We start from the raw sequence: 25,637 nt of genomic DNA, 5'->3' as shown, positions 1-25,637 counted from the left end.
CGCAGAACCGCAGCGCGTGGCTTCTGCCCGGCCCTACTTCCTCCAGGAGTACGCGCGGCGCAAGCAGGGGACTGACCCTAGACAGGGACCCCGCACCGACTGGCAGGCGGTGTCAGCAAAGTGCTCGTTAAATACGCAGCCAAAACTGACAGTCAGAAGTTCTTCAGCGGGACCAGTGGCTGCCAGTATTCCTGTTGCAAAGGCCACGGCACTGGCAGCACTGTAAGCAGTGCCCGTGAAATGCCCAGCACTGTCTGCGGTAACACCAGTCCAGAAACTGACTTTTGGAAGCCTCGCCACCACCACAACAGCAAAAACTGTGGGGCTGGTCATATTCGTAAAGCGAACACCTTGTCATACGCTCAGAAAAGTTGCACGTTACTATATCCTACAGAGAAGCGCTGACCCACCCTGTTACTTGCTGAGAACAAATCATGACAGAAAAATCTGGTCTCCCCAAAATGCTAGGCCCAATTCAGAAATATGGGGAAGAAAAAAAAAGCTATGAAAAGTTTATAGTATAAATAAAAGTACGAGGTCTAAGGATATGTGGTATAAGAGGCACTTTTGAAACGTAAATTGTGGAACTCTCCATGCTGCGAATATGAAAGCATGAAGTAATCTTGTTTTACCCCAGGGTCATCCAGACCTCTATTCCATACTCTGGGAGCTGTTAAATCAGAGAGTATGAAAAGGTCAACTTCATGAGAACTAAAATGAATGTAGAGATACCGTCATGCTCATTACCAAGTAAGTGTTTGCATATTAGGAGTATCTCCACATCCATGCCAGTTGGCCAGATTACATCATTTTATAATGATAAATTAAAGCTTAATTTTCGTAACCACACATCACATGGCATATAAGCGAGCGGGGAAAGAAAAAGGAAACTGTGCTGCTGTACAGAAAGTATCGGCAGTTCTCTGTGGGCACGTCTACACGTGCCATTAGGGGGCAGCAATAAACTGCGGAGCTTATTGCTCCCGGGAAACACTCAGGCACACGGTTTACACGTGGGCCCGAAACACAGCAGCGCACTGAGCCAGCTGGCAGAGGGCCCCAGGGGACAGCCTGCCAGCCCGGGGCTGCTCAGGCCAGGCTCAGTGTGCTGCGGAGGGGCTGGGTGGGGCACGAAAGCGTGCTGCTGTGTTGGGGCTAGCTGGTAGGCAGCAAATGATCGCTTGCAAATGGCACGTGATCACAGACAATTTCTTCAAGTATGCCATGGCAAGCAAACACAGACTTCATTTTGGCTACTACCATGCCAGCTGTTTTGTCTGGCAGGTGCCAAACTTCAGGGTACTTGTGTGGGGGAATTCCCAGTGGGGACTGCGGAATTTCCATGGGAATTTCCATAGCTCAGTGTTGCAGGTAAACGACTATGCATTTTCTCCTAAGCGGTGATGCACGCTTTCTGAGGCTTGTATCCATAAGGGATGGCGTCTTCCAAATAAAGGCGTGATTCAAAACCTAAGATTGTGAGTGGCTCAGGCAACAATATCAAGTCTCAGCACGCCCAAACTGCAGTGGAGACGTTTGAGATCGGCACTGGGACCATCACCTTTGACTCGATCGGTCAGAGACAGAGGTCACGACGAGGATCACACTGGACCATCACCGGGGATCGTGCAGGACGCCCACAAGCTGGACTCGTCCCATCCTATTCTCATCAGCCCACCCCTGTAAACTGTCTAGGTCTGATTGCAGCCTATTCCTCCCTTCTAGTGTGCCCACATTCTGTCATCAGCAAATTTGAACAGGGTGCTATTTACCCCCTCGTCCAAGCCATTGATGGGACAGCGTTTGCTTCTGCTCCAGTATCTAACTTAAAAGCAACTGGCAAGCCAGTAATCATGACTATGCTATACCAGGCCTTCTGGTTATCGAAGGTCTGCGAGTGCTGCTTTGCAGACATTGTGCCCATAGATAGGGTACTGACTCCTTTTGCAGGCCTTGGAGCCTCTCTCCCTTTGATTTGGGCAGACAAGGTTCTTTGGGTGAATCTGAGATCTTTTATTAGACCAACTTAAATAGTTGGAAAAACAATTATTAAGCAAGCTTTCGGGTTCAAAAACCCTCCGTCAGGCTAAGGAAGTTTCTGCAGTTGATGTGTTCTCTTCCTGGATGGAATGAAAAGTAAAGAAGCTGGGCTGGTATGCATACAAGACAGGCAGTCAGTGAAAATGTAGATTGAGGAGTCAGTGGGTGAGAGACAGGTGGGGGGGGGGGCGGGAGAGAGAGAGAGAGAGGAGGGGGATGAATAGCGGAGAGACACCTGGGGAGTCAGATGTCAGGCGGGTTATAATGTGTCATAAACCCAATGTCTATATTTAGTCCATGATTTTGAGTGTCCAGAAAGCTGATGAAGTGGAGTTCGTAGGCTCATCTCTGGGAAGTGTTTTGTAAGTTTTCTTTGAGGATCAGGATTGAGAGATTGGAGAGAGAGTCGTTTTCTTGTGAGAAATGTTTTATTTGTTTCCCTTTGATTTGCACATTTTTGCAAAGTGGTGCTCCCTCCCGAGCATTTGTAACACGTTTCTCCAAAAGCTGGGCAGGACCCAGGCTTGTATGTGCTTCCACACCTTTTGCAGGCTCTGTCTTTGTTGGCTTGATTGCCCTCCTGTGCAGCAAACTTCACTGATGGCTTGTTTGTTTTAGCAAAGTGCTCTGGGGGCTTTGCTTTTGCTCAACTGTATGCAAGCTGGCTTCTTGCAGACATAACAGGGCCTGGGCACTTTGCTCTGCAGAGGGTGAGGGAGGGATTTTCCAGAAACCTTTCTTTGAGTTTGCAGTCATTTATGCTGAAGACAATTTTGTCCCTCAACATAACATCCTCAGCAAGTCCCAATTTACAATGCCGTGCTCTGCTTCTGAGCTCTGTAACAAAATCATCTATGCCTGCAGCCTCATTGTATCTAAGTTCATTGTCTGACCACAAGAGACAGGCAACACCAGCAAGCTCTTATTTTAAAGCTCTTTATTGAAGCGTGCACACAACAACAAAGAGCAGCTCGTTTTTTTCAAGAACCAGCCCCCCCTTGATAACAAGTAAGCAAGTTTATATAGACAGTTTCACGTCACAGATTCTACACTTAATTGACTCAACTCCTATGGTTATTGTGCACCTTCGCACTCTCACAGACAACAATTAAGGGTGTTCCCGTTCAAATACAACTGAGTGGGTTCAAGCACAACTGAAGCACCTTCACACTGTGCCGCTAAGCACGGTCACACAGAGCAGCGGGGCACATTCCCCCTCAGGGATCAGCAGTTGCCCTTTGGATGCCTGCCCCTTTGAGAAGGGCTTCCAATGTACCTGTGTCTGCAGGGCTGGAGGAGCGCCGCGTGCGGCAAGAGAGGGTTAACATGAGACGCTGTCGTCATCATGACTCACTCAGGCTTTGCACAAATCATCTCTCATCTCCATTAGCCAGTGAGGAGTGGATGAGACACGGGGAAGTGTTGAGAGGGCAGGGATGGGGGGCTTTTGGTCTATGAGGGTGGGTGGGTGGGTGGGTGTCTCCGACCTGTTGGGTAGGAGAAACTGCAGGAGGGCTTTTCCATGGGTTTGCGGGGCCAGAGGCTGCAGATGACGACTGTGAGCGGAGGGGCCCGTGCAGCAGCTTCCCGTGTCTTGCGAGAGGCTGCCCTTGGGGGCACCGAGGTTTCCGAAGGCTTAGGGGAATTGTTTCTTGGTCTTTTGGCTAAGTGGTCCGTAATGTTGGAGGAAGTGGCTTGGAGAGAGCGTCTCAGTCCATAAAGTCTGATTGGGGGGGGGCTCTTTGGGTGGGGTGGGGTGGGGTCACCTGTGGTGGTGAAGCCCTCTAGAAGCAGGGGGGCAGGGTGGTTCATGCAGTGGCATCCTCTGGGTCCGGTCCAGTGGTGGCTGGTCTGGAGGGGTTGATGTACTGGGGGTAGCCTGTGATGTGCTCCACGTTGATGTCGCGGGACCAGCGGATAGCGTCAGACGCCATGAGGCAGCGCATCAGCTTGGCGCAGCGGCGGGAAACGCGGCAGGCACGGAGGACGCTCTCGTTGCTGGGGTCCCAGGCTCCGAGCGTCCCCACGATGAGCGCGTCCACCGTCACGTCATAGCCGCGGCCCCTCAGGGTGTCGGCCAGCGGGGCGTACTTCTCCCGCTCGCGAGCCCGGGCCTCGCTGAAGGCTTGGCGCCGGTTCTCGAAGGGGATGGTGACGTCCACCATCACGATCTTCTTGGCCTTGTGGTCCGTGACGACGATGTCGGGGCGCAGCTGGCTCTCGCAGCCCGGGACGGTGTGGTTCACGGCGATCTCCCCCACCCCGGCCGGGATGGCCCGCACCAGGCGGTCCTGGACAGTGTCCTGGCCTACGCCGACGACCTGGTCCTCCTGGTCCTCCCTGACGCCGCCCAGCTGCAGCAGATGCTGGACGTGACGTCCGAGGCGGCCAGATGGACGGGCCTGTGCTTTAACGTCACCAAGTGCGCCTCCCTGCACATCGAGGGCAGGCAGAAGAGCCGCGTCCTGGGCTCCACCCTCACGGTCCAGGGCCAGGCGATGAGGCACCTGCACGACGGCAAGGCCTACTGCCACCTGGGGACGCCCATCGGCCACCGGGCCAGGCAGACGCCGGAGGAGACCATCGCCGGGATCGTGCAGGACGTCCGCAAGCTGGACTCGTCCCTGCTGGCCCCCTGGCAGAAGATCGAGGCGGTGAACACCTTCCTCATCCCCCACGTTGCGTTCGTCTTGAGGGGCTCGGCAGTCCCCAAGACCCCCCTCAAGAAGGCGGACACCGAGATCCGACGGCTGCTCAAGAAGTGGCTGCACCTGCCGCTGCGGGCCAGCAACGAGGTCCTGCACATCCCCTACCGGCAGGGAGGCGCCAACGTGCCCCGCATGGGAGACCTGTGCGACATCGCGGTGGTCACCCACGCCTTCCGCCTCCTCACCTGCCCGGACGCCACGGTAAGTACCATCGCCACCAGCGCCCTGGAGGAGACCGCCCGCAAGAGGATCGGGCGGCAGCCCGCTGGACAAGACTTGGCGACCTTCCTCAGCGGCTCGCCGGAGGGCGAGTTCAGCCGGGACGGCAGGGACTTTGCCTCGCTGCGGAGCCGAGCCCGCAACGCCACGCGCCGCCTCGGGAACCGCATCGGCTGCGCCTGGACCTGGACCGAGGAGCGCCGGGAGCTGGGAGTCTGCCTGTGCCCAGCCCCGCACGCCGACCTCATCACCATCACGCCCCGCACGAGGACCTTCCTGGAGAGGTTCCTGAAGGACGCCGTCCGCAACAAGTACGCCGGCGACCTGAGGGCCAAACCCGACCAGGGCAAGGTCTTCGACGTCACCTCGAAGTGGGACGCTAGCAACCACTTCATGCCCAGCGGGAGCTTCACGCGTTTCGCGGACTGGCGCTTCCTCCACCGCGCCCGCCTCAACTGCCTGCCTCTGAACGGGGCCGTGTGCTTCGGCCACCGGGACAAGAGGTGCCGACGGTGCGGCTACGCGGCGGAGACCCTCCCCCACGCGCTGTGCGGCTCCAAGCCGCACGCCAGAGCCTGGCAGCTGTGCCACAACGCTGTCCAGGATGGCCTGGTGCGGGCCATCCTGGCCGGGGTGGGGGAGATCGCCGTGAACCGCACCGTCCCGGGCTGCGAGAGCCAGCTGCGCCCCGACATCGTCGTCACGGACCACGAGGCCAAGAAGATCGTGATGGTGGACGTCACCATCCCCTTCGAGAACCGGCGCCAAGCCTTCAGCGAGGCCCGGGCTCGCGAGCGGGAGAAGTACGCCCCGCTGGCCGACACCCTGAGGGGCCGCGGCTACGACGTGACGGTGGACGCGCTCATCGTGGGGACGCTCGGAGCCTGGAACCCCAGCAACGAGAGCGTCCTCCGCTCCTGCCGCGTTTCCCGCCGCTACGCCAAGCTGATGCGCTGCCTCATGGTGTCCGACGCTATCCGCTGGTCCCGCGACATCTACGTGGAGCACATCACGGGCCACCGCCAGTACACCGACCCCTCCAGACCAGCCGCCGCCGGACCAGACCCGGAGGATGCCACTGCCTGAACCACCCCACCCCCCCGCTTCTAGAGGATTTCACCACCACAGATGACCCCACCCCACCCAAAGAGGCCCCCCCGCAATCAGACTTTATGGACTGAGACGCTCTCTCCGAGCCACTTCCTCCAACATTGCAGACCACTTAGCCAAAAGGCCAAGAAGCAGTTCCCCTAAGCCTTCGGAAACCTTGGTGCCCCCAAGGGCAGCCTCTCGCAAGACACGGCAAGCTGCCGCACGGGCCCCTCCACTATTTTTATACATTCATAATCTTCAGTGTGAATCAACAAACAGGATTACGACAATCATACAGACTTTAAAATTTCAGCAACTGCTGCCCTGACGTCTACAGTCTAACAGATTACAATCCTCTGTAACCACCCCCTTATTAAACAAAGAAAGTATATACATCTACATTATTTCTTGCAAAACAAGTTATGTCCATTACCACAATTCCATCACATTCTTCAGTCTAATCATTCCATCATTTCCCTCTTTGACTTATATACCCTCCTACCCCCGCATCTTCCCTATCTTTCTAGTTCACAATCCCCTACCCAATCCCCGCCAGCTCAAATAATACGTCCCACTCTACCTGTTTCCATTCCCCTTGCCCCTGTTCATTATCATTTCCCATGTACACCCACATTTCAGAATAACCCGGCTGTTCCCCAGTCGAGCCAACAGGAGACCGAGAGCGGGGTGAAGGATGGCAGACGGTGGAGCAACTGCGACAGAGGCGGTGACGATGGCAAGCGGTTTGCCAAAGGGAGGCGCATGGAGAACAGCAGAGGAGATGACGAGCGGTGAGCGTATGGAGGAAGGCGGCTGGATTGTGGTGGGCAAGAAGAGGAAGCAAGAAGGGAGACTGAGGGAGGAGAATGTGGCAGAGGAAGAGGATAGAACAGCAGTGGGGAAGAATGAAAAACGCAGAAAGAAATATCGAGAGAGCAAAGACTGGAAGAGGGAGAGGAAGAAGAAGACAAAGGACCCTTGGGGGAGAAGGACCCACGGAGATGGGTAAAACTAAGAGTGAAAGTAACTTTGCTAAAAGAAGGCTTCCGGGGGGGGGGGGGGACAAGGCTTCAGAGACTGGAATTTACAGAGAAGGTTCTTTTTGGGGACTTTGCTATCGACCCAAAAGATCTGAGCATGGTGATTACACATGAAAACTTTAAGGTCTGGGTCCTCACGTTTTGGAGGATGGTTGCATATGAGACGTTTTGGGAGAAATATGAAGGGTTGGTGAGGGAAGAGGCACTGAAGGGGCTGCATTTTGAAGCTGGAGAGAAAGCACAGGAGCGGGTACTTTTCATTTGCATGTTTAACAACGTGGTAGAGCCAGAGGATGTTTGGAGGTGGTTGGAGGGAAAGGTGCAAAGAGTACTGTGGATGGACCAGGTGTTTGACAAATATAAAATTTGGCCTGGGGCACGGAGGGCAAGGGTGGTTTTGTTGGAGGATGGGAATTTGCAGGGGGGGTGACCCTCAGGGAGAATGTGGCTGTGTCAAAATCTAGAACTTGCAACTTCGGGGGGGGGGGGGGGGGCGGGCGGTCTTGTGTTGTGCAGGGCCCTTAGGGGTCCAGTGTTGACATGCTCCGGCTGTTAGAAACCCTGCAGGTGAGGGTGAGGGGCGGCTGTCAGGAGGAAAAGCAGTGTCTCTGCCTATGCTTGAGAGGACAGTGTGGTTAGGATGCTGCAGCTGCAGCTGAGGGGAGACTGGGGTAGGATGCTGGAGCTGGGGATGGGGTCGGGGGATGGGGGCAGTGTGCTTTGTGGCAAGCTTTTGCAGAGCACACGGGATAAGTAAAGGAAGTCTGCATTCAGAGATCCTGCTGAGGCTGTCTGTTTTCAAAGAAAGCAGCTGTTAAACTTGATGGATAGGTGTCTGTTTTTACCGTCTGTTTTTCATAAGGGTTATAGTAATTATTAGGGACAACCAAAATTTTGTTCTAAATGTGGTGGGGAGGGGCACTTGACAGCATTCTGTGAATTTACGATTTGTTTCCAGTGTGGGGGAAAGGGCCACAGGGGACATACATGTAGAGAACTGATAAGGTGTGCAGTTTATGGGAAAGAGGGGCACTCTTGCGAGAGTGCCCCATATCATATGCGAATCGGGTACGTACAGAAAGGGGGGTTATGGAGGAAGAAGACGACGCTGAGTCACAGGGGTCGGAAGTGGGAAGGGAGGAGGAATTAGAATCATCCGTCAGTATGGGGATGGAGGTGGGGGGGGTGCTTTGGAGGAAGGGGCAGGGATGGAAGTGGTTGGGGAGGGAAGCTTTTTAGCAATCTCCTCGATGGAAGATTTAACCAAAGTGCAAAGGGGGGGGGAATGGTTGAGAGAAGGGGAGAAGGAGAAGAAAAGTGGGGGTATGAGTGAGACTGGGTGGGGGGGGAGATATTAGTAAGGGAAAGCAATGTGGAAAGTGAAGACATACCATTGGGACGGGGGGAGGGGAAGAATATATTGGGGAAAAGGAGGTGAAGAGAATAATGGGGAAATTGGGGAACAAGAAACAAGGGAGGGAAGGAGAGATGGGGAGTGGGAAGGGGAAAGAAAAGAAGATAACACAAGGAAGGGGGAAAGGAGTACTGAAAGTGAAGGAGGGGAAGAAGAGAAGGGTTTTTTGAGCCCAAAGGTCATTTTGAGCCTTGCCAAAGCAACTGGTCTGAGGGCGGGGGGAACGAACGAGTACAGTGGGAAGGGAAGGGAGCGGGAAAGGGAAAACGAAGGGAGGGGAGGGTGGAAGTTAACACTGGTTGGGGTTTTTTTGTGTTAAATGTTACGGATAGTTTCACTGAATGTAAGGAGTCTGTTAAGGAGAAAGAAGTGGGAGAGGGTACGAACATGTCTTGAGCAACAAAATGCAGACATTGTTTGCTTACAGGAACGTGGAATTGGGTGAGAAAGGGAATAATGTGCACCTGAAGAAAAGGTGGGATTGGGGTCAATCGTGGTGGGCAGCGGGAGTGGGGTTGTTGATTAGGGAGGGAGGGGAGTGGTTTCCAGGTGAAAGGTGTTAAAACAATTATAGAGGGAAGATTACAGAGAGCAGTTACTAGGGTGGGGGAGGAAGACCTGGTACTATGGAATGTGTACGCACCTGCGGGGAAAGTGGAAAGGATGGGGATTTTGAAAAAGTTAGGGGTTTGTTGCGGAGGGGGAGGGCACAGAATAGTAATGGGGGATTTCAATTGTATAATAAAGAAAGGGGACCGGGAGGGGGAAAAAGGGGACGGGGATACGGATAGTACGGGGAGATGGTTAAGGGACTAGGTAAAGGATGAGGGGTTAAAGGATGCATGGGAGGGTGAGAGGGTGGTAACAAGGGTGGATCCAAGGGAGAAGAAGCAATCACAAATTGATTTTGTTTCTGTGTCATCGGGGGTGAAGGTGGTGGAGAAAGAGATTGGGGACGTGGACTTTTCGGATCACCGGAAGCTGGGGGAAAAGGGATTTGGAAGTTAAATTTAAGACTGCTAGAAGAGGGAAGTGTTTGTGAGGAACTTAGGAACTTATACGAAGGATGGAAGACACTACAGGGATACTTTGCAACCAGATGGGAATGGTGGGTGATGGTGAAGGGTAGGATTCGGGAATGGTTTATTGGGGTGGGGAGAAGTAAAGCGAGGGAGCGGGGAAGGGAACTAAGAGAAAGGCAGAGGGAGGCTCAAAGGCTGTTAAAGAGTGCAAGGAAAGGAAGAAGGGTCAGGGAGGAATTGATGGAAGCAAAGCGGAAAGTGGAAGAATGGTTCGGAGAGAGAGAAAGAGTTTTTCTAGCAAGGGCACCGTGGGTGGAGGAAGGGGAAAACTGGAACAAATACTTAGCATCAAGGGTGAGGAAAGTTGGGGAAAAGAAAGACAGGGGAGAGGAAGTGGGTGGAGGGCATGAGGGAGATACTGGAAGAAACAACCAAATTTTACAAAGAGTTGTATAAGGGGGAAGGGGGCAGCGAAAAGAAAATGGAAGAATGGGGGGGGGTTGGTGGGGCGGGTGGCAGAAGAAGATAGGGAAGGGCGGGAGAAGGAAATAACCGTGGGAGAATTAGAGGGGCGTTTAAAAGAGATGGCGGGAGGGAAAGTGCTGGGGTTAGATGGTTTAGGGAAGGAGTTTTATAGTAAATTTTGGGATTTAATAGGGAAAGATGTTGTAATGTTTTTTAGGGAAATAACCAAACTGGGGATAGTATAGTGGAGGAGGGGTTTGCGGAAGGGGTGGTCATTTTGTTGTTCAAAAAGGGCGGGGAAAGACGAGCTTAAGAATTGGAGACCGATAACGTTGTTGAACGTGGATTTTAAATTATTTATGAAAGTGTTGGCAGGGCGATTGAAGAGGGTGTTGGGACAAGTGGTGGGGGAGGGGCAGACGAATGCGGTAGCAGAGAGGAAAATACATCAAACACATTGGATTTTAAGGGACACTATAGAATACGCACGGGTGAGGAAATGGGAACTGGGAGTGGATTTTCATTGCGGGGGGAAATGGGCACAGGGCAAAGACTTGTAGGGAACAAATTAAACGTAAAATTTATGGGAGGGAGGGACATAATGCATGGGAGTGCCCTACATCTTACGTGAATAGGGCAAAGGGTGGGAGGGAGAGGGAAGGGGAGAATCTGGTGGAAGAAAGCAAGAGTGAAAACGAAATGGAAACAACAGAGGGATTGGATATTGCAGGGGAAATGGAAGCGGGGGGAGGGATATTATTGAAGAGGGAATAAAAATGGAACCAGAAGGGGAAGAGAGTTTGGTCAATGGAAAGTTTGGCGGAAGGAATTGTGGAGGGTGGAGAGGGAAAGAAAAAGAACGGGGAAAGGGAAAGCTAAAGGGAAAGAGAAGGAAAATGGAGGCAAGGGAGAGGAGACAAACAAAATGGCGGAGGCCTACAAAATGGCAGAGGTCAACAAGATGGCAGAGGAGAAAGGCGGGGAAGAAAACAGTATGTTATCTGAAAGTCAAGAAATATCTTTGGGGCAAGGGGAAATGCAGGCGGAACAGGAAAAGAAACTTAAAGGGGAGAAACTTTTGAAAAGGAAGGGAGGCAAAGGGGAGGAGAGGGAAGGGCGGGGGAAAGGGAAAGGGGAATTGAGTGGAATCGGTCAAATGAGAGTGGAGTCGGGGGGGGAGAGTTTCTTGAGTCCACAGGCTATGAAAAGTCTGGCTCAAAGCATGGGAATGTGGAAAGAGGGGACGGCATCACCTAAAGGAGCGGGGGGGGAGGGGGGAGGGATGGTGAGCTAATGTGGTGTGTCTAGATGGGGTTAAAAATAGCTTCTTTGAATGTTAGAAGTTTACAGAGATGGGAGAGGATATTTCAGATGTTGGGGGAAGTTGAAGCAGACATTTTGTGTTTACAAGAACATGGGCTAGGATGGGAGAGGGATTACAAGTGCTTGGAACAGAGGTGGGGGGTAGGGGGAAATCATGGTGGGCGGGAGCAGGTGATGACAAGGCGGCTGGAGTGGGGATATTAATCAAGGGAGAGCGGAGGGATTTTTCAATTAACTATGTGCAGGCGCAGGTGGCGGGGAGATTACAGAAAGCAGTGATTTCTTTTGAAGGGGGAACAGCCACACTGTGAAATGTTTATGCACCAGCGGGGAAGGTAGAGCGGAGGGATTTCTTTAAAAAGCTTGGGATATGCTGTGGGGCAGGGGGGCAAAAAATAGTGGCTAGGGATTTTAACTGTATTATAACACAAGAGGATCAAACCGGGGGGTGGGGTGGGGGAGGGGAATTGGATAGTACTGGGAGGTTGTTGGCGAAGTGGGTGAAGGAAGAGGGTTACGGGATTTTGGGGAAAGACAAGGGGTGTACACAAGGGTAGACCCGGGTGGGAGGGTGAGGTCACGGGTTGATTTTGTTTTTGTGTCTAAGGGGATGAAGGTATTGGGGAAAAGAATTACGGATGTGGGTTTCTCAGACCACAAGTTGGTATGGGGGGGGAAGTCGGGGTGGGGGGGGGAAGAGGGAGGGGGTTATGGAAGTTAAACACACTATTGTTGGAGGAAGAAGGTCTGTGTAGGGCATTTGTTGACTTATATGAGGGGCGGGGGACTTTGAAGCGGTTCTTTCCCTCAAGGTAGGAGTGGTGGTGTACGGTAAAAGAAAGAGTACAAGAGCGGTTCAAGGTGATGGGAAAGAGGAAGGCATGGGAGAGAGCAAGAGACTTGGACAGGAAGCAGGGGAGGGTAGAACGGTTATTGAAAGACGCACAAGAGGGAAAGGAAGTGAAGGAAACGCACAAAGGAAGGTAGAGGAGTGGTTTAAGGAGAGGACAAAAGGAAGAATGTTTTTTGGCAAGGGCACCGTGGGGGTTAGAGGGGGAACGTATTTTGCTTCAGGGGTGAGGAAGGGAAAAGGGGAGTGGAGGAAGCTTCGGGTGCAGGGGGGAAGGGAGGTGGAAGACGTGGAAGATGCATTAGGGGAGGTAACAACATTTTATGGGGAATTGTATGCGGAGGGGAAGGGGACAAGGGAGGTATACGAGGGTGGGTTGACGAATTAATGGAAAGGGTGGCAGAAGAGGAGAAATAAGGTTGGGGGAAGTGGAGGGGTGGTTCAAGGGGATGGGATCTGGGAAAGTGCCAGGAGCAGATGGACGGACCCCCAAAGGAGTTTTATAGTAGATTTTGAAGATGGGTGGGGAAAGATGTGGTGGAGGTTTTTGGGGAAATTATGGAGACGGGAAGGGGAGGGGAGGGTTTTGCAGAAGGGATAGCAGTATTATTATATAAAAAGAAAGGGGGGAAAGAGGATTTTAAAAATTGGAGACCAATTACACTGTTAAACACAGATTATAAGCTGTTCACGAAGGTATTGGCGGGGACAATGGGAAGGGTATTAAGTCAGGTCACTGGTGAAGGACAATCTTGTGCTGTCCGAGGGAGGAAGATATATGACACACGCTGGGTGTCGAGAGATTTAATTTCGTAGACAACGGACAGGAACTGGGATTTGGTGGTGGGGAACCTCAACCTGGAGAAGATAGAGTTGGACATGAGTTTTTGTTCTGGGTGCTAGAAAAGATGGGGTTTCCTAAAAAGTTTGTGGGATGGGTGAAGGGAGTGTACAGGGGGGCTCATAGTAGGTGAAAGGGTTCCTAGGGAATCAATTCAAAATGGCAGCTGGGGTTAGGCAGGGGTGTCCGTTGTCACTGGAATTGTTCATTTGTGGAATGGAACCATTAGCGCAACAGATTTGAAGGGATAGGGGAATTAGAGGGGTGGCAGTGCCAGGAGGGGGTGAAGTAAAAATCTTGTTGTATATGGACGACGTGACCGTCCATAGTTCGGGATAGCAGGTCACTGGAGAAAATATCGGGGCAAGTAGGGAGTTATGGGGAGGCATCGGGGGCCAAATTGGACAGGGGGAAAAGTAAATTATGGGCGATGGGGGAATGGGAAGGGATTGAACGACAGGGGCTATAAGTGGTGGAGAATGATTTGAAAGTTTTGGGGGTCTGTTTTGATGCGAGCAGGAAAGGGGAGAAAATATGGGAGGAGTTGGGGGCACGGGTACGAAAGGTGGTGGGTTTGTAGGGAACGAGGGGGTTATCTTAGGGGGGGGAGGTGGAATTGGTTAAGCAGGTATTGTTACCCATGATACTGTTTACCGGGAGCGTGTACCCTCCGTCGTGGTTACAAGTGAGAAGGTTTGTGTGTTCCCTTACCGGGGGGGTGGGGGGCGGCAGGCAGGGCGGGAGGGAGAGAGAGTGGCAAGAGGGGAGATTTACGAGAAGGGAGGATCGGGGGGATGGGGGCTAGCTGAAATAGAAGCATTTGTGTATGGGCACGTGGTGGCAGAGACAGTAAGGGAAGTGAAAAGGGGGGAAGGCCTAGTTGGGAAGTTTTGTCGGTACCGGGGAGGGCGCTTGTTTAGGGGACTAGGGTTGTTAGGAGCAAGGTGGACGGGTTTAAGGGCGGAAAAGACCGCACTACACTACGCAAGGATGGGGGCGTTTATTAGGATGCAAGGATTAAGGCAGGTGGGGACGGAAGGGTGGGAGGACGCGAAGCAAATAATTAACTCTATAAGGGGGAGAGAGAAAGTGACGGGACGTAGGGGATCTTTCGTGGGCACAAGTGAGAGGTGTGTGGAAGGGGACAGCGGATAAACAGTGGTGAGCCCATCATAGGGAATTTTATTGGAGAGTGGTGAAAAAGGTTTTAATGGTGCGAGCAGAGCTGCATAGGTGGGGATTGACTCGAGAGAGTTATGTAGACAGGAAGAGACAATCCATCACGTATTCTGGGAATGCTTTTTCACCAGAAAGGCGTGGGGACGGGTTGGGAAATTTTTGAGGGGTTTAGGACGGGCAGAGGGGATATCATATGAGGCAGTCATGAATGGGTTTGTGAAACGAGGGGTGAGGCAGTGGGAAGTTAAGGTGTTGGTAATGGGGACGAGGGTTGATCGCTTCTCGACCTCTTGAAGGCTCAAGATCAAGTGTAGTAGGCCTCTTGAAGGCTGAGATCAGGGATGGCTGAGCAGAGGTCCATTGGGTTCCCAGCCTGAGTAGAAAAAGGCCGGGAGCATGGAGGAGGAGGAAAAGCTGCCCCGAAGGCGTGGGAATGTCACTAAGGCTGTCAGAGAAGGAAGGAGCTTGGGAGACGGAGGTATCCAGCATGACGGCTTGGCAGATCCGACGAGGGCACTGGAGGCTGCAGGCTGGAGTGTCGTTGGGAGGAAAAGGAAGCAGGAGGTGCGGCTGAGGGAGGCATGTGAAGCCGAGCAGGAGAGCAATGTATCGAGAAGGGAAGGAGGGGAGCGACGCCGGGGAGAGACGAGGCGAGAGGCTGCCAGGAACGGGGTGGAGGAAAAGAAAAGGAGAGAGGAAGAGAATGAGGAAGAAAGACGACGGGAAAAAGGAATATATGGGGATGCCCTGGGGGGAGAATGACCCCAGGTGCTGGACTAAGTTGGGAGTGCGAGTGACTTTGTCCAAGGAAGGATTTTGAGGGCCAACATTTTAGTCAGAGCCAACTTCATCGCGAAGGTACTCTTTGAGGGCTTTCAAGTCGATCCCAAAGACTTGAGCGTGGTGGTGGCTTTCAAAAATTACCGGGTGTGGGTGATTACTTTCTGGAGGAGGGAAGCATACGATTGATTTTGGGAGGTATGCACAAATTTAGCGGGCACGGGGAATTTTAAAGGTTTAAGAGTTGAAGCCAGGGAAAAAGCATGGGAGAAGGTTTTATTTCTGCTCACGTTTAATGATTTATTAGAACTGGAAGATGCAATGCATTGGCTGGAAGGGAGGGTAAAAAGGGTTATCTGGGTGCTGGATAAATATGAAATATGGACAGGGTCTTGGAGGGCATGGGTAGTGTTAAAGAGAGAAGAGGAGAGCAGGGGGGGATCTGCAATCCACATTGGTCCACACAGGGGTTATTTAAGTTACTTTGGGCAACTGAAAATTTGTAGCAAATGTGGGAGAGGAGGGCATATAGCAGCTTTTTGCCAGCACACGGTTTGGTTTCGGTGTGGGGAAAAGGGGCACAGAGAGCAGGGGTGTGCACGAGGAAAGTCACTTTTGGGGAAGAGGGGCACATACGGAACAACCACCCCTTCTCCTATTCGCATACAGTAAGACCACAAGAAGAAAGAGAGGACGGTATGGAAAAAGAAGGGGAAGATGCCCTGAGCACTGGAGCATGGGAGAAATGGAGACTGGGGAGAGGAAGAACAAGGGGCGGGGGGGGGGGGGGGGGGGGGGGGGGGGGGGGGGACACAAAGATGGCCACCTGGAGCACATGGAGGAAGAAGGGGATGGGGAAGAGAAACAGATGAAGAGAGCCTGGAAATACCCTTGGGACAAGGGGAAACTAAAAAGGGGAAGGACGGAGGAGAACAGAAAAAGTTAAAGTGAGGGAAAGTACAGAAAAAGAAGCTGGAAAAAGGGAAAGGGGACAATGAATAGGGTATTTGCACACGTGTTTTGTTTCGTTGTCTAAAAATTCCCTGTTAAGGGAGCATTAATGCGTAGCCTTTTGAAAAGGGGTGAGTGGGACCTTGAGATGTCAAGGAGACAGTTTGGTTGTGTTGGAAATTTTAAATTTGTTTTGTTATGGCATTCTGTAATATATATATATATTTTTAAAAAAAAAATCCGTTCTTATCAGTTTAATATCTGATATGTCCTCGATGTGAGGACTTTATATTAAATGGATTTTTGGGACCGGGAGATGGACTCGGAGCTTGCCCCATCCACTCCACGCATCGGTCTGGTATTGCAGTGGCTCCGGGAGTGGTGCACCTCCCCTCGGGGAGAATGTGGCTGTGTCAAAAAGCACAACTTGCAGCTTCCTTTGGGGAGGGGTCTCGTGTTGTGCAGGGTCTTGTGTTTTAGGGCCTTTAAAACTCCACTTTTAAAGCTTGTAACTCCAATTTTAACAAATTAAAAACATTTTAACGGAAATTCAGTTACTAAACTTGTAGTCATCTGGATAAAATATACTTTGAAACGTAATAAATATACCAAACATGATAATTTTATGACCAAACCAAGTTACGCCTAATAGATTTTATGTTCTTAAAGTAGCAAAGTCAACTTAGATCTGTAAAGGGTGCTAAGGAAATAAGTATTGCATATAGTTCAATTTCCCCCTCAAATTTCAGAATTTCCAGAAATTTTGCATCTCTGGTGATGATAAAGAAGGGAACAACGCTGCTCTCCGCTCTGAAGGGTCTTACTACATCTCTTTTGCCCACTGGCTATGTGACAATGTGTCTCGTACCCTGCTTGTACTTCCATACGGAGTTTTACGCAAGCCTTTGCCCCATCTGCTATTTCACTCTGCTGTGCCTGCAGTACCTGCTTCTCTCTCAGAGACCTGAGGAAGGGGACTAGGATACCCCAAAGCTTATCTACTTCTAATCCAACCAGGCAGGATAAAAGGACATTGCCCACAGAAACTCTTTCCTCTCGCATGGGTCCATATTTCCTGGACCCATGCCTACGACTTCAGCCAGCACTGCCAAAGAAATTAACTGGTTTTAGAATGCAGAGTTTATGCTTTAATTGTGAATGTTTTTGTTTCTATTGGTCACAACCGGCTAACAAAAAAACAACTGTCTTGTGAGACGACAACAACTTCTACTCTCTGCCATACCAAGGCTTAACTGTAATATAAGCCACTATGTCGTTCAAGCTTGTGCAGTCTATGGACTGGAGCTTTACATTTCTAAGGGTCTGCGAAAAGCAACCGTCTTGCACTGTTCAGCACAAATGCGGCATCCTGGAGATGACTAGCTCACCAACCTCTCTCTTGGAAACTACCTTTGCACGTTCCTAAAAGTGGAATAAGCGTCTTGAACTGAACACATGCGGCTGCTGCTTGTGAAAGAAAACGTTCCGGGTGCTCTGATCCAGTCAGATTTTGCAAGGTAACTCAACTGCCAGTATCCAGTTTGTTTGGTTTTTTGTTTTTGTTTTTTTAAATATTTGTTCTTCTGATGGCACAAAACAGGAAACCCCCGTCTTTGTACTCTATCATATATACCAATATTGTCCCTTACTTTTCTCAAACGATTGGGAGTTTAAATCATGTCTTTGAAGGTTGGAGAAGCCCCCCTTTTTGTATCCAATCTGTATACACCAGGGTCACGGGCGGTTCTCTTAAAGGCAACAGGATAGAGTCATTCCTCTTTTTTGTGTGCATTAACAATACACTCCACATTGCACTGCAGTCTCAAAGTCCTGCCGAGCTAGCGTGTGACCATTCAGTTGCACAGCACCTGCTGTGTCACTACTGCTTAAGTGCTTGGCAAAGCACAAGATACACAAGCAAACAGTCCCCTGCAAGAAGGTTTGCCCACGCAGAGATTTAACATACAGCATAATTACAGTGCTGCAGCTTCTCCAGCATAACTCCCCTTTACGAACACTCAATTCCAAAGTAAAAATAAGTCTTTCCTGTATATTTTATACCAAAATGAGCTATAACGAATTATACGGACATTGCCAATCAGCCAATTCCCCACACAGGAACAGTCTCCTATAATCTTGCCTACCTGCCTCTGAGCAGGAGTGCTACATGAAACAGCTCCCTCTCTAAAGCAGAGCCCTCAGTGCAGGGCTTGCAAAGGGCTGATTGAAAGGACAGTGTGAGGCTGCCTCAGCTCCTGCTCCAAAGTAATTTGTCCCCAGGCACACCCACCCTCGTTTACAGCTATTTGATGGTGCCTCCGCCCTTGTATTTTCACTACCAGGGCTATGTTTGTGACCATCCATTTTATGTTCAAGTGGCTGGGCAACCAGTCAGAAAAGCCCAGTGATACATGGCAGCTACAATGATTTTGTTCATATTCGAGTCCAAAATATGCTATTTTTGATTTAATGGAGTCTCTCATCCTAACAGCAGACCATGGGCATCTACAGAAACAAAACCCTTTTCTACCTGCAGTTAATACAAAGAAACTGAGCTTTCTAAGACACAGGAGCATCCTTAAATCCCGGGACGTCATTCTCCCCTTGTACTCGGCCTTAGTGAGGCCGCAGCTGGAGTACTGCGTCCAGTTTTGGGCTCCACAATTCAAAAAGGATGTGGAGAAGCTTGAGAGAGTCCAGAGGAGAGCCACGCGCATGATCAGAGGTCAGGAAAACAGATCTTACGATGACAGGCTGAGAGCCACGGGACTCTTTAGCCTGGAAAAGCGCAGGCTCAGGGGTGATCTGATGGCCACCTATAAGTTTATCAGGGGTGACCACCAGGATCTGGGGGAACGTCTGTTCACCAGAGCGCCCCAAGGGATGACGAGGTCGAACGGTCACAAACTCCCGCAAGACCGTTTCAGGCTGGACATAAGGAAGAATTTCTTTACTGTCCGAGCCCCCAAGGTCTGGAACAGTCTGCCAGCGGAGGTGGTTCAAGCGCCTACACTGAACACCTTCAAGAGTAAATTGGATGCTTATCTTGCTGGGATCCTATGACCCCAGCTGACTTCCTGCCCTTTGGGCAGGGGGCTGGACTTGATGATCTCCCGAGGTCCCTTCCAGCCCTAATGTCTATGAAATCTATGAAATCTAAATGATCATCACATGCTTGCTTGCAGGCTACAGAATTTCATAAAACATTGATTCAATATGTGATTCAGTAGAAATCTGGTTCATGGCATTCACTCGTCACAATTCCTTATGTCAAGTCAAATCTAGATCGTTTATTTATTTTACAAAACAGCATAAACTATTCCTTATAATTTAGTGTGGATCAAAAATTGTGATGCTTCTCATTAAGAAGGATTTCTGTTCGAGGAGATTTCTTATACACGGTCTTGTCCTGTGCTTTAGTAACTAGAATCTATTCCTGGCTCTGACCAGGGTTTCTTGCCATACCATTTAACCTCATAGCATTACTTGCCCCAGTTATGCCTTCTGATTGATACTACGGCCATTTTGTGCAGGGATGGGCTGAATAGCAACTCCTTAACTTTTTTAAAAGGCACTGAAAAACCGACAGCACTATAGTTGTGCTTACTTTCAAACATAGATCTCATTTCACTCCAGCTGCCTAAGATGCCTATATTTTTCTTTTTTCATTGGTTTCAAAATGTCGTGCAAAGTAATGCAACATGCTAAGGTTTTGCACTTAGGACGTTCCAGTTCGACAAAAGCTTCACGGTGTATGAAAGAACCCCTGCCACAGAAACCGCCTTACGATCCTCCTTCAGCGTTAAATGTAGGGAATCAAATAAGATTGAAGAATAAATGTTTTCGCTCGATCTGAGCCTTCAAGAGGCCGAGAAGCGAATTAGGGCCTAATCCAAAACATGTCAAACAACCTGGCAAATGCTTCAACTGGAGGCAATGGGAGGTAGAGCCCTCTACCCTATTGTTTCCTCCAGTAATTCTTTAGCACTCTGGTTAGTCTAAGTTTTAAGCACTCAAGACATGGGGCTTCTTCCACCACTTTGTGTCAGAGTAGTGTACAGTCCAATAGAGCTCAGCATCAGGCCGTTTTAAGCCTGGTGAGAGCTCAAGGATGTAGATCTGTTCTTAGTACGTGACATCTTAATTTCCATATCTCTAAAATCCATCCAAGAACAACTGTTTCAGTTTTATTTTTGTTTTACAAAAACAGAAACAAAACAGATATTATGCAGCAAATGCAAAAATGCATTTCTGCAACCCTGAAAACTTAACATAAAACCAAATCTTGATCTAACTTCAGTCGTTTAAGAGCTCATCCACAGAGTACACTGCTAAAATCAATTGCGAAGTAGTTGTTGAAATTCTTGCTTCATTTCTTTTGCTAACCAATTCTCTTTACTGCTGTGTTTTTATATTAACAAACACTTGATACAAGCCACAAAAGCAGTGGAACAAAGGTGCTTCATTTCATTTCTCTCTCTGGGACTGGTACTACATACTGCATGCAGCTTGGAACAATAAAGACAAATCCTAGTCTTTCCTTGACACACATACCCACTATTCTCTTCATCACGTAAACATCTCAAACATCTAACACAAGACATTTACCTTGTACAAAATAAGCGTCATCGGAGTAACATCAGCGGTGAGAGCAGGGTTTACTGGTATAGGAGATAAGCTTGTGACACCTGCCTATTTTTCAATGCTGCACATGCAGTATGGAGTTCCTTTAAGTACATTTGGTGCCCGGGAGCCGAGGTGTGTTTTCTGACGAGCCTGCAGAGATAAACAGATGCCTGAGGAATTACTAGTGGACATTGTTAAGCAGATCTTCCAGTGTTTTGTGTTCCAAAATTATTTCCCCTCCAGAAACATGCAAGATGGAAGATAACCGGATCATCTTCGTGGTGCACAAGCACACGCATGGGAATTCTCTTCTTGACTTCTCTTCAGGAGTCCGGCCAGGACAATTAAGGCCTCTGTGAGCCCCTCACCAGTATAAGCACTGCACCCTCTTATCTCCCAGTTGCGGTTACCGAAGCATTCAGGATTTAGGTTCTCTCGCAGCTCTGGAAGGGAGAGTGCCCCTGGCAGCTCCTGTTTGTTGGCCAGAAGCAAGACTGGAACTCCGATCAGGTCTGTGTTATTCAGAACTTTCTCCAACTCGACCACTGCATCCGGCAGCCGAGTTTTGTCAGTACTGTCCAACACGAAGATGAGGGCATCTGTGCCTTCCAGGTAGTTCTTCCAGCTGGCACGGAGCTTGTCTTGACCACCAACATCCCAGAGAGTCAAGGATATGAGACAGGGAGTTTCCAGAGATTCCACATTGAAGCCCACTGTTGGGGAAGTTTGCATAACCTCGCCGCTCTTCAGTTTGTACAAGAGGGTGGACTTGCCGGCAAAATCCAATCCCAGTATGACAACCCGAGCATCTCTTCTGAATCGAGCCTTGAAGCTCCAATTCCCCATCATGCTGCTGCTATTGAAATCTCAATGAAAATTTGTAAATAACAACAATAATAATAACTATTATTCAACAGAATGTCTTTCCTAGAAAAGAAATTCTCACTACAATTAATACAAGTAACACATGAACAGAGTGACAAACCCTTTGGAAATGGGGTCCAGTGCACCACCAGCTTTTGTCTGAGATGCAGGCAAGTCCAAAGAATTAAGATTTGCTGAAAGAAAAAAACAATCAGCTGCTTTTAGCTTTCCACTGCAACTAGAGAGAGGTACGTTATATTATTCATGAGATGTACAGCAGAGCCAATAAATGAGGTTTGAAATAACAAATGGATTCTATATTACTGTTTTCCTGCCTCTCAGTTCCATTTTCATCCACAACCTAAAATTACTCAGAGTTAGGACGTAAATGGTGCCAATATCTTGCCAGAAAATGTGGAGAGACTGTAGAGCTAGTTTTTTCCTCCTCCTCCTCCTGTGTATAGAAATAAGTGACCTTTTCCCCCATCAGTCTGATCAGGGAAAATCCACTCCACTGAAGACAAAGAGAGAACTAAACTATTGCAAAGCAAGTGTCCCTGCTGACAAGTGCTGAATCAGAAACAGAGGTCATCAGAGAATCAAGAGACAGCCAAAAAACTTCTTAGCCACCCTTGGGTTAAAGTGAATAAAATAATCTTCCCCATTGCAGCACCTGTCATTCACCAGCTACTGTGTAGACGATACAATAGGGATTTCGAGAAATATATATGAATGAGTTTTTAAATAATGCACTGAAATGCAATCAGCAAAAACTCCCCACAAGACAGAAAGGCAGAGCGCTTTACAACAAATCTCACATGAGGGAGATGGGGCCAGTATTCTATGGCAGGAACAAATACTATATTATCCTTTAAAACCATGCATTGACTAGACAGACACAACTTGAGTGCATGTGCTAGAGCAGGAGTTCCCAAACTGTGGTACATGTGTATGCAGGAGAAATGGTGCAATGGCGGATTTAATTTTCATTACAATAATAATTGGCATTTAATGGGTCCAAATATAAAACATATGCTGGTGGGCTATGTAGGCAGCTGAGAAAATCTGGAAGCGGGTATGCAATAAGAAAAAGTTTGGAAACCTCTGTGCCAGAGGAATGGTGGGATGAATACAAGGATCTTTTATGCTACTGAACTATCTCGCAGTTACTCAGACAAGCGCTATTCCTAGCAGTTGTATGGTATTCCAGCAAAACAGGTATCTAACGCTATATGGCAGGATTTGCATATTAAGACAGCTCCAATACACACAGAACACAGCAAGGTACAATGGCTGTAACGCTCTGGGTACAGTATCTATTATTGGAGATCTTTTGTTTTCTCTCCAACCTTGTCCCAACAAGGAAAATAAAATCTGATTTGTTTTTCTCTTACATTGCAGAGATCCTCCCTGTTCCCACAGAAGCTGCAAACTCTCTCTGGATTGTACCCAAGTACCAGGTCCATGCAGCAAGCCACCATGTTTTCTAGTTGGTATGGGGGGGATGATTTTTCTTGGGAAGGGACTTCTGGATCAACTACAAGGATCACTTGTGACTGAAGTTAGAGATATTTCTCCCCTTGGGGCTGTGGCGGAAAGCCACCTGGTTTCTCCCCAAAATCTCTGCCCTGTGACACTGTGACTAAAATCTCTGAGCAGCAGCCATTTGATTAGGGTGGGTCAGCATGGAGGGGACCACACCCTGGCCCGTCTCTTTAGGTAACTTGAACTGGCTGCAGTCCTGAGGGAGGGGGGAAACCTGCTCCCTCTGCCTAGGTGACTTGCATCAATTACCTGGGTGGGGGGTTTCTACCTGGGGAGCTGGAATCTGCCTGGTAACAGGTGATGCATTTCAAATTGGTTGGCTGACAGACAACTGGGGCTGACCTCCACTGGACCAGGTGAATGAGGTCACAGGGGCTATATAGGTTGGGAGGGGGAGGAGGCTCTCTCTTCTCTCTTCGACCATGAGGTGAAGCAGCAGCAAAGCAGGGGAGACAGAGGAGCCTTGCCATCGGGACCTAGCTCTCTCTCTCTCACCCCAAGACTCCAGAGGGGAAACGGAAGAACTCTGGAAGATGCTTGTGAGTAAGCTACTCAATCTGATTAGATATCTAGCTGGCAGTAACACAGATGCGTAATCAAAAGGCTACCACAGCCACACTGCTTGCGCTTTAGGATTTCTAAGATATTACTCAACCCTGTACCCTAGTTTCCCCTACCCTCTGTAATCAATAAAGTTCTCCTTTTTGACCGGTGTGGGAGACTTCTTGAGGGGTGGGTCTGAATTACGCCAGAGAGACCCCTTAGGTCTGCGGACTAAGGGAGACTTTACTTTTTGCCCCCTTGACTTGGGGAAGTGCCCCAAGTGCCTGTACCGGGTCGAGTACCCGTCGGACTATTAGGCCTGTGTTTCCCTGAGGACACAGGGCCGAGGCAGTCCCTTCTCGGGGTGGTGGCGGCACGTTACTCCCAGACTAGCGAGTGTGCTCCGGGAGAGGGGTCGGCCAAGCATAAGGCACCCCTAGGGAGGCATTCGGAGTCTGGGAGGTGGGCGGGCGCAGGGAGGTGGGCGGCTCAACACAGGCCCGCCACAGGGGCCATACTGCCTTTACAAGCTCCTGGAAGAAGCCAGGGACCAAGAATCAAATACAGATTTGCAATAAAGCGCCGAGAGTCCAATCATTCAGTATTTTATGAAATGCTAATGGAGTTAGTGAGTCAATTCTTTGTACTTATGTATGTACTAGCATGTGGGTGGCGGCAACACTGGGGGGGGAGGGTATGGCAAATTCTGGGTTGGCTGTAGCTCCCCCTCCACAGCCCCCTGCCAGCACCACCCCAGCTGTGCAGCACCTGACCCTGTTTGTCAGCAGTTTTGTAATGTAGACAAACCACCTATCAGGTTTAGGCAAGAGCTCAGCACCTAGCTGTTCAGGCTGGGCATTTCTGGGCATACACAGATTTGCAGATGCCTATAGAAATTCTGAGTCAAAAAGAAAGGTGCCTAGTATGTTTTAGTGACCTTCAGTGTTAAGTGGCTAATTAACACTGGGCTTTTTAGGCTTACAATGTTGAATTTAGTTCTGAAATCCATCTAAAACCTGTTTTAATGCGCTTACCGGATTTCATGGTGCATAAGTTGAGTTTTTAAACCAAATTTTTAACTCTTAAATTTCAACCTCAATTTACACACTGTACCCTGCAAGCAGCGCCGTCTGGACCCCCTGGGAACTCCCTGGGAGCTGGGGCAGCACACAGCCCACTGGCAGCCCACCCAGCCAGCCCCACAGAGAGAAGAACCAGGCCTCCACGTAGCTCAGGGGCTGCCTGGCCCAGGAGCAAGCAGCTTGCCCCTCAAGCTGCAGGGCAGGCGGGGAGGCCCTGCCAAAAGCAGGATCAGGCCCCTCATTGCTTCTGCCTTCAGCAAGTGCCTGCAGCCAGCAGGATGTCTGGGCCGCCCGGGAAGGGGCTAGCATACCCCAGGGGCAGCACAAGGTGTCAGGTGGGGAAGGGGACAGCGACAGACCTGTATGACACCCTTAGCTTCTACCCCACCCTGCCTGACACCCTGCACTGCCCCTGGGGTCCCTTCCTGGGCAGCTCCAGGCATCTCGCCAGCCACAGGCGCTTGCTGAAGGCAAAAGTGGCAAAAGGCCCAAACCTGCTTTTGAGGGAGCCTCCTGGTCTGCCTCGTAGCTGGGAGGCGAGCTGCCCAGCTCCTGAGCGGCAGGGGGCTCTTCTCTTTTCCTCTGTGGCAGCAGTGCCCGCCCCCGCCCCCCCCCCCCCCGGCCAGGCTGCCAGCAGGCCGTGTGCTGCCCGAGTTCCCAGGGGCCCGATCCAACTTCCCCAGGGCCTGCCAGCTCTCCACCTCCCCCATGAGCCCACCAGGGCTTCCAGCGCCTCACACACTGAGGCAGAGCCGATGTATACACCTAACATACAAAAAAAATCTTGCTTTTCATTTTTTTTACAGCAATATAGGGATCAACTTACACATGTCCACATACACACCCTTAAATACAGCAAGCCCTTTTTTCAGGTGTAGCCTAAACTCCTTTCCTCTATTTTGGATCCCGTTGGATCCAACTCAAAATCATTTTAATATTGTTTCAAATGGATCTTGATACTGCTGCTCTTTAACTTCAGAGTGTAGTCCTATTTCTGACTTGGTCCTGGGTAAGACTGTAAACTGCACTGAACTGCAGGGCCTGGTGGCAACA

General features: G+C 50.1%; 2 protein-coding genes, 1 long non-coding RNA gene and 1 pseudogene across 3 annotated transcripts; 3 read left to right on the top strand and 1 right to left on the bottom strand.

The window, feature by feature from the left end:
• The first annotated feature begins 4,360 nt into the window (after positions 1-4,360).
• LOC149875001 (uncharacterized protein T26G10.4-like) lies at positions 4,361-6,053 on the top strand. Its single transcript, XM_090050722.1, has one exon. The coding sequence runs from the start codon at positions 4,404-4,406 to the stop codon at positions 6,051-6,053; it is 1,650 nt and encodes a 549-aa protein (XP_089906848.1). The 5' UTR covers positions 4,361-4,403.
• A 298-nt stretch (positions 6,054-6,351) lies between these two features.
• Positions 6,352-23,626, top strand: LOC149874998 (uncharacterized). Its single transcript, XR_016439997.1, has 3 exons — positions 6,352-6,850; positions 16,674-17,441; positions 22,816-23,626. It is a non-coding gene; the product is annotated as an uncharacterized LOC149874998 (long non-coding RNA).
• Positions 16,144-16,316, top strand: LOC149875000 (U2 spliceosomal RNA; annotated as a pseudogene).
• LOC149874999 (ADP-ribosylation factor-like protein 11) lies at positions 20,327-21,700 on the bottom strand. The gene has a single exon (XM_090031719.1). It carries the CDS (start codon positions 21,397-21,399, stop codon positions 20,821-20,823), a length of 579 nt encoding a protein of 192 aa, XP_089887845.1. The 5' UTR covers positions 21,400-21,700; the 3' UTR covers positions 20,327-20,820.
• Positions 23,627-25,637: the final 2,011 nt, after the last annotated feature.

This window comes from Crocodylus siamensis, chromosome 1 (genome assembly GCF_052110815.1).
Source record: "Crocodylus siamensis isolate JL-2025a chromosome 1, ASM5211081v1, whole genome shotgun sequence".
NCBI classification, from domain to species: domain Eukaryota; kingdom Metazoa; phylum Chordata; order Crocodylia; family Crocodylidae; genus Crocodylus; species Crocodylus siamensis.
Note: the sequence above shows the minus strand (reverse complement) of the source record. Positions and strands in the feature narration are given on the sequence as shown.

What these genes read in the sequence shown, in the direction of transcription:
- LOC149875001 (XM_090050722.1), top strand. Translation starts at nt 4,404, where the DNA reads ATGCTGGACGTGACGTCCGAGGCGGCCAGATGGACGGGCCTGTGCTTT.
- LOC149874999 (XM_090031719.1), bottom strand. Translation starts at nt 21,399, where the DNA reads ATGATGGGGAATTGGAGCTTCAAGGCTCGATTCAGAAGAGATGCTCGG.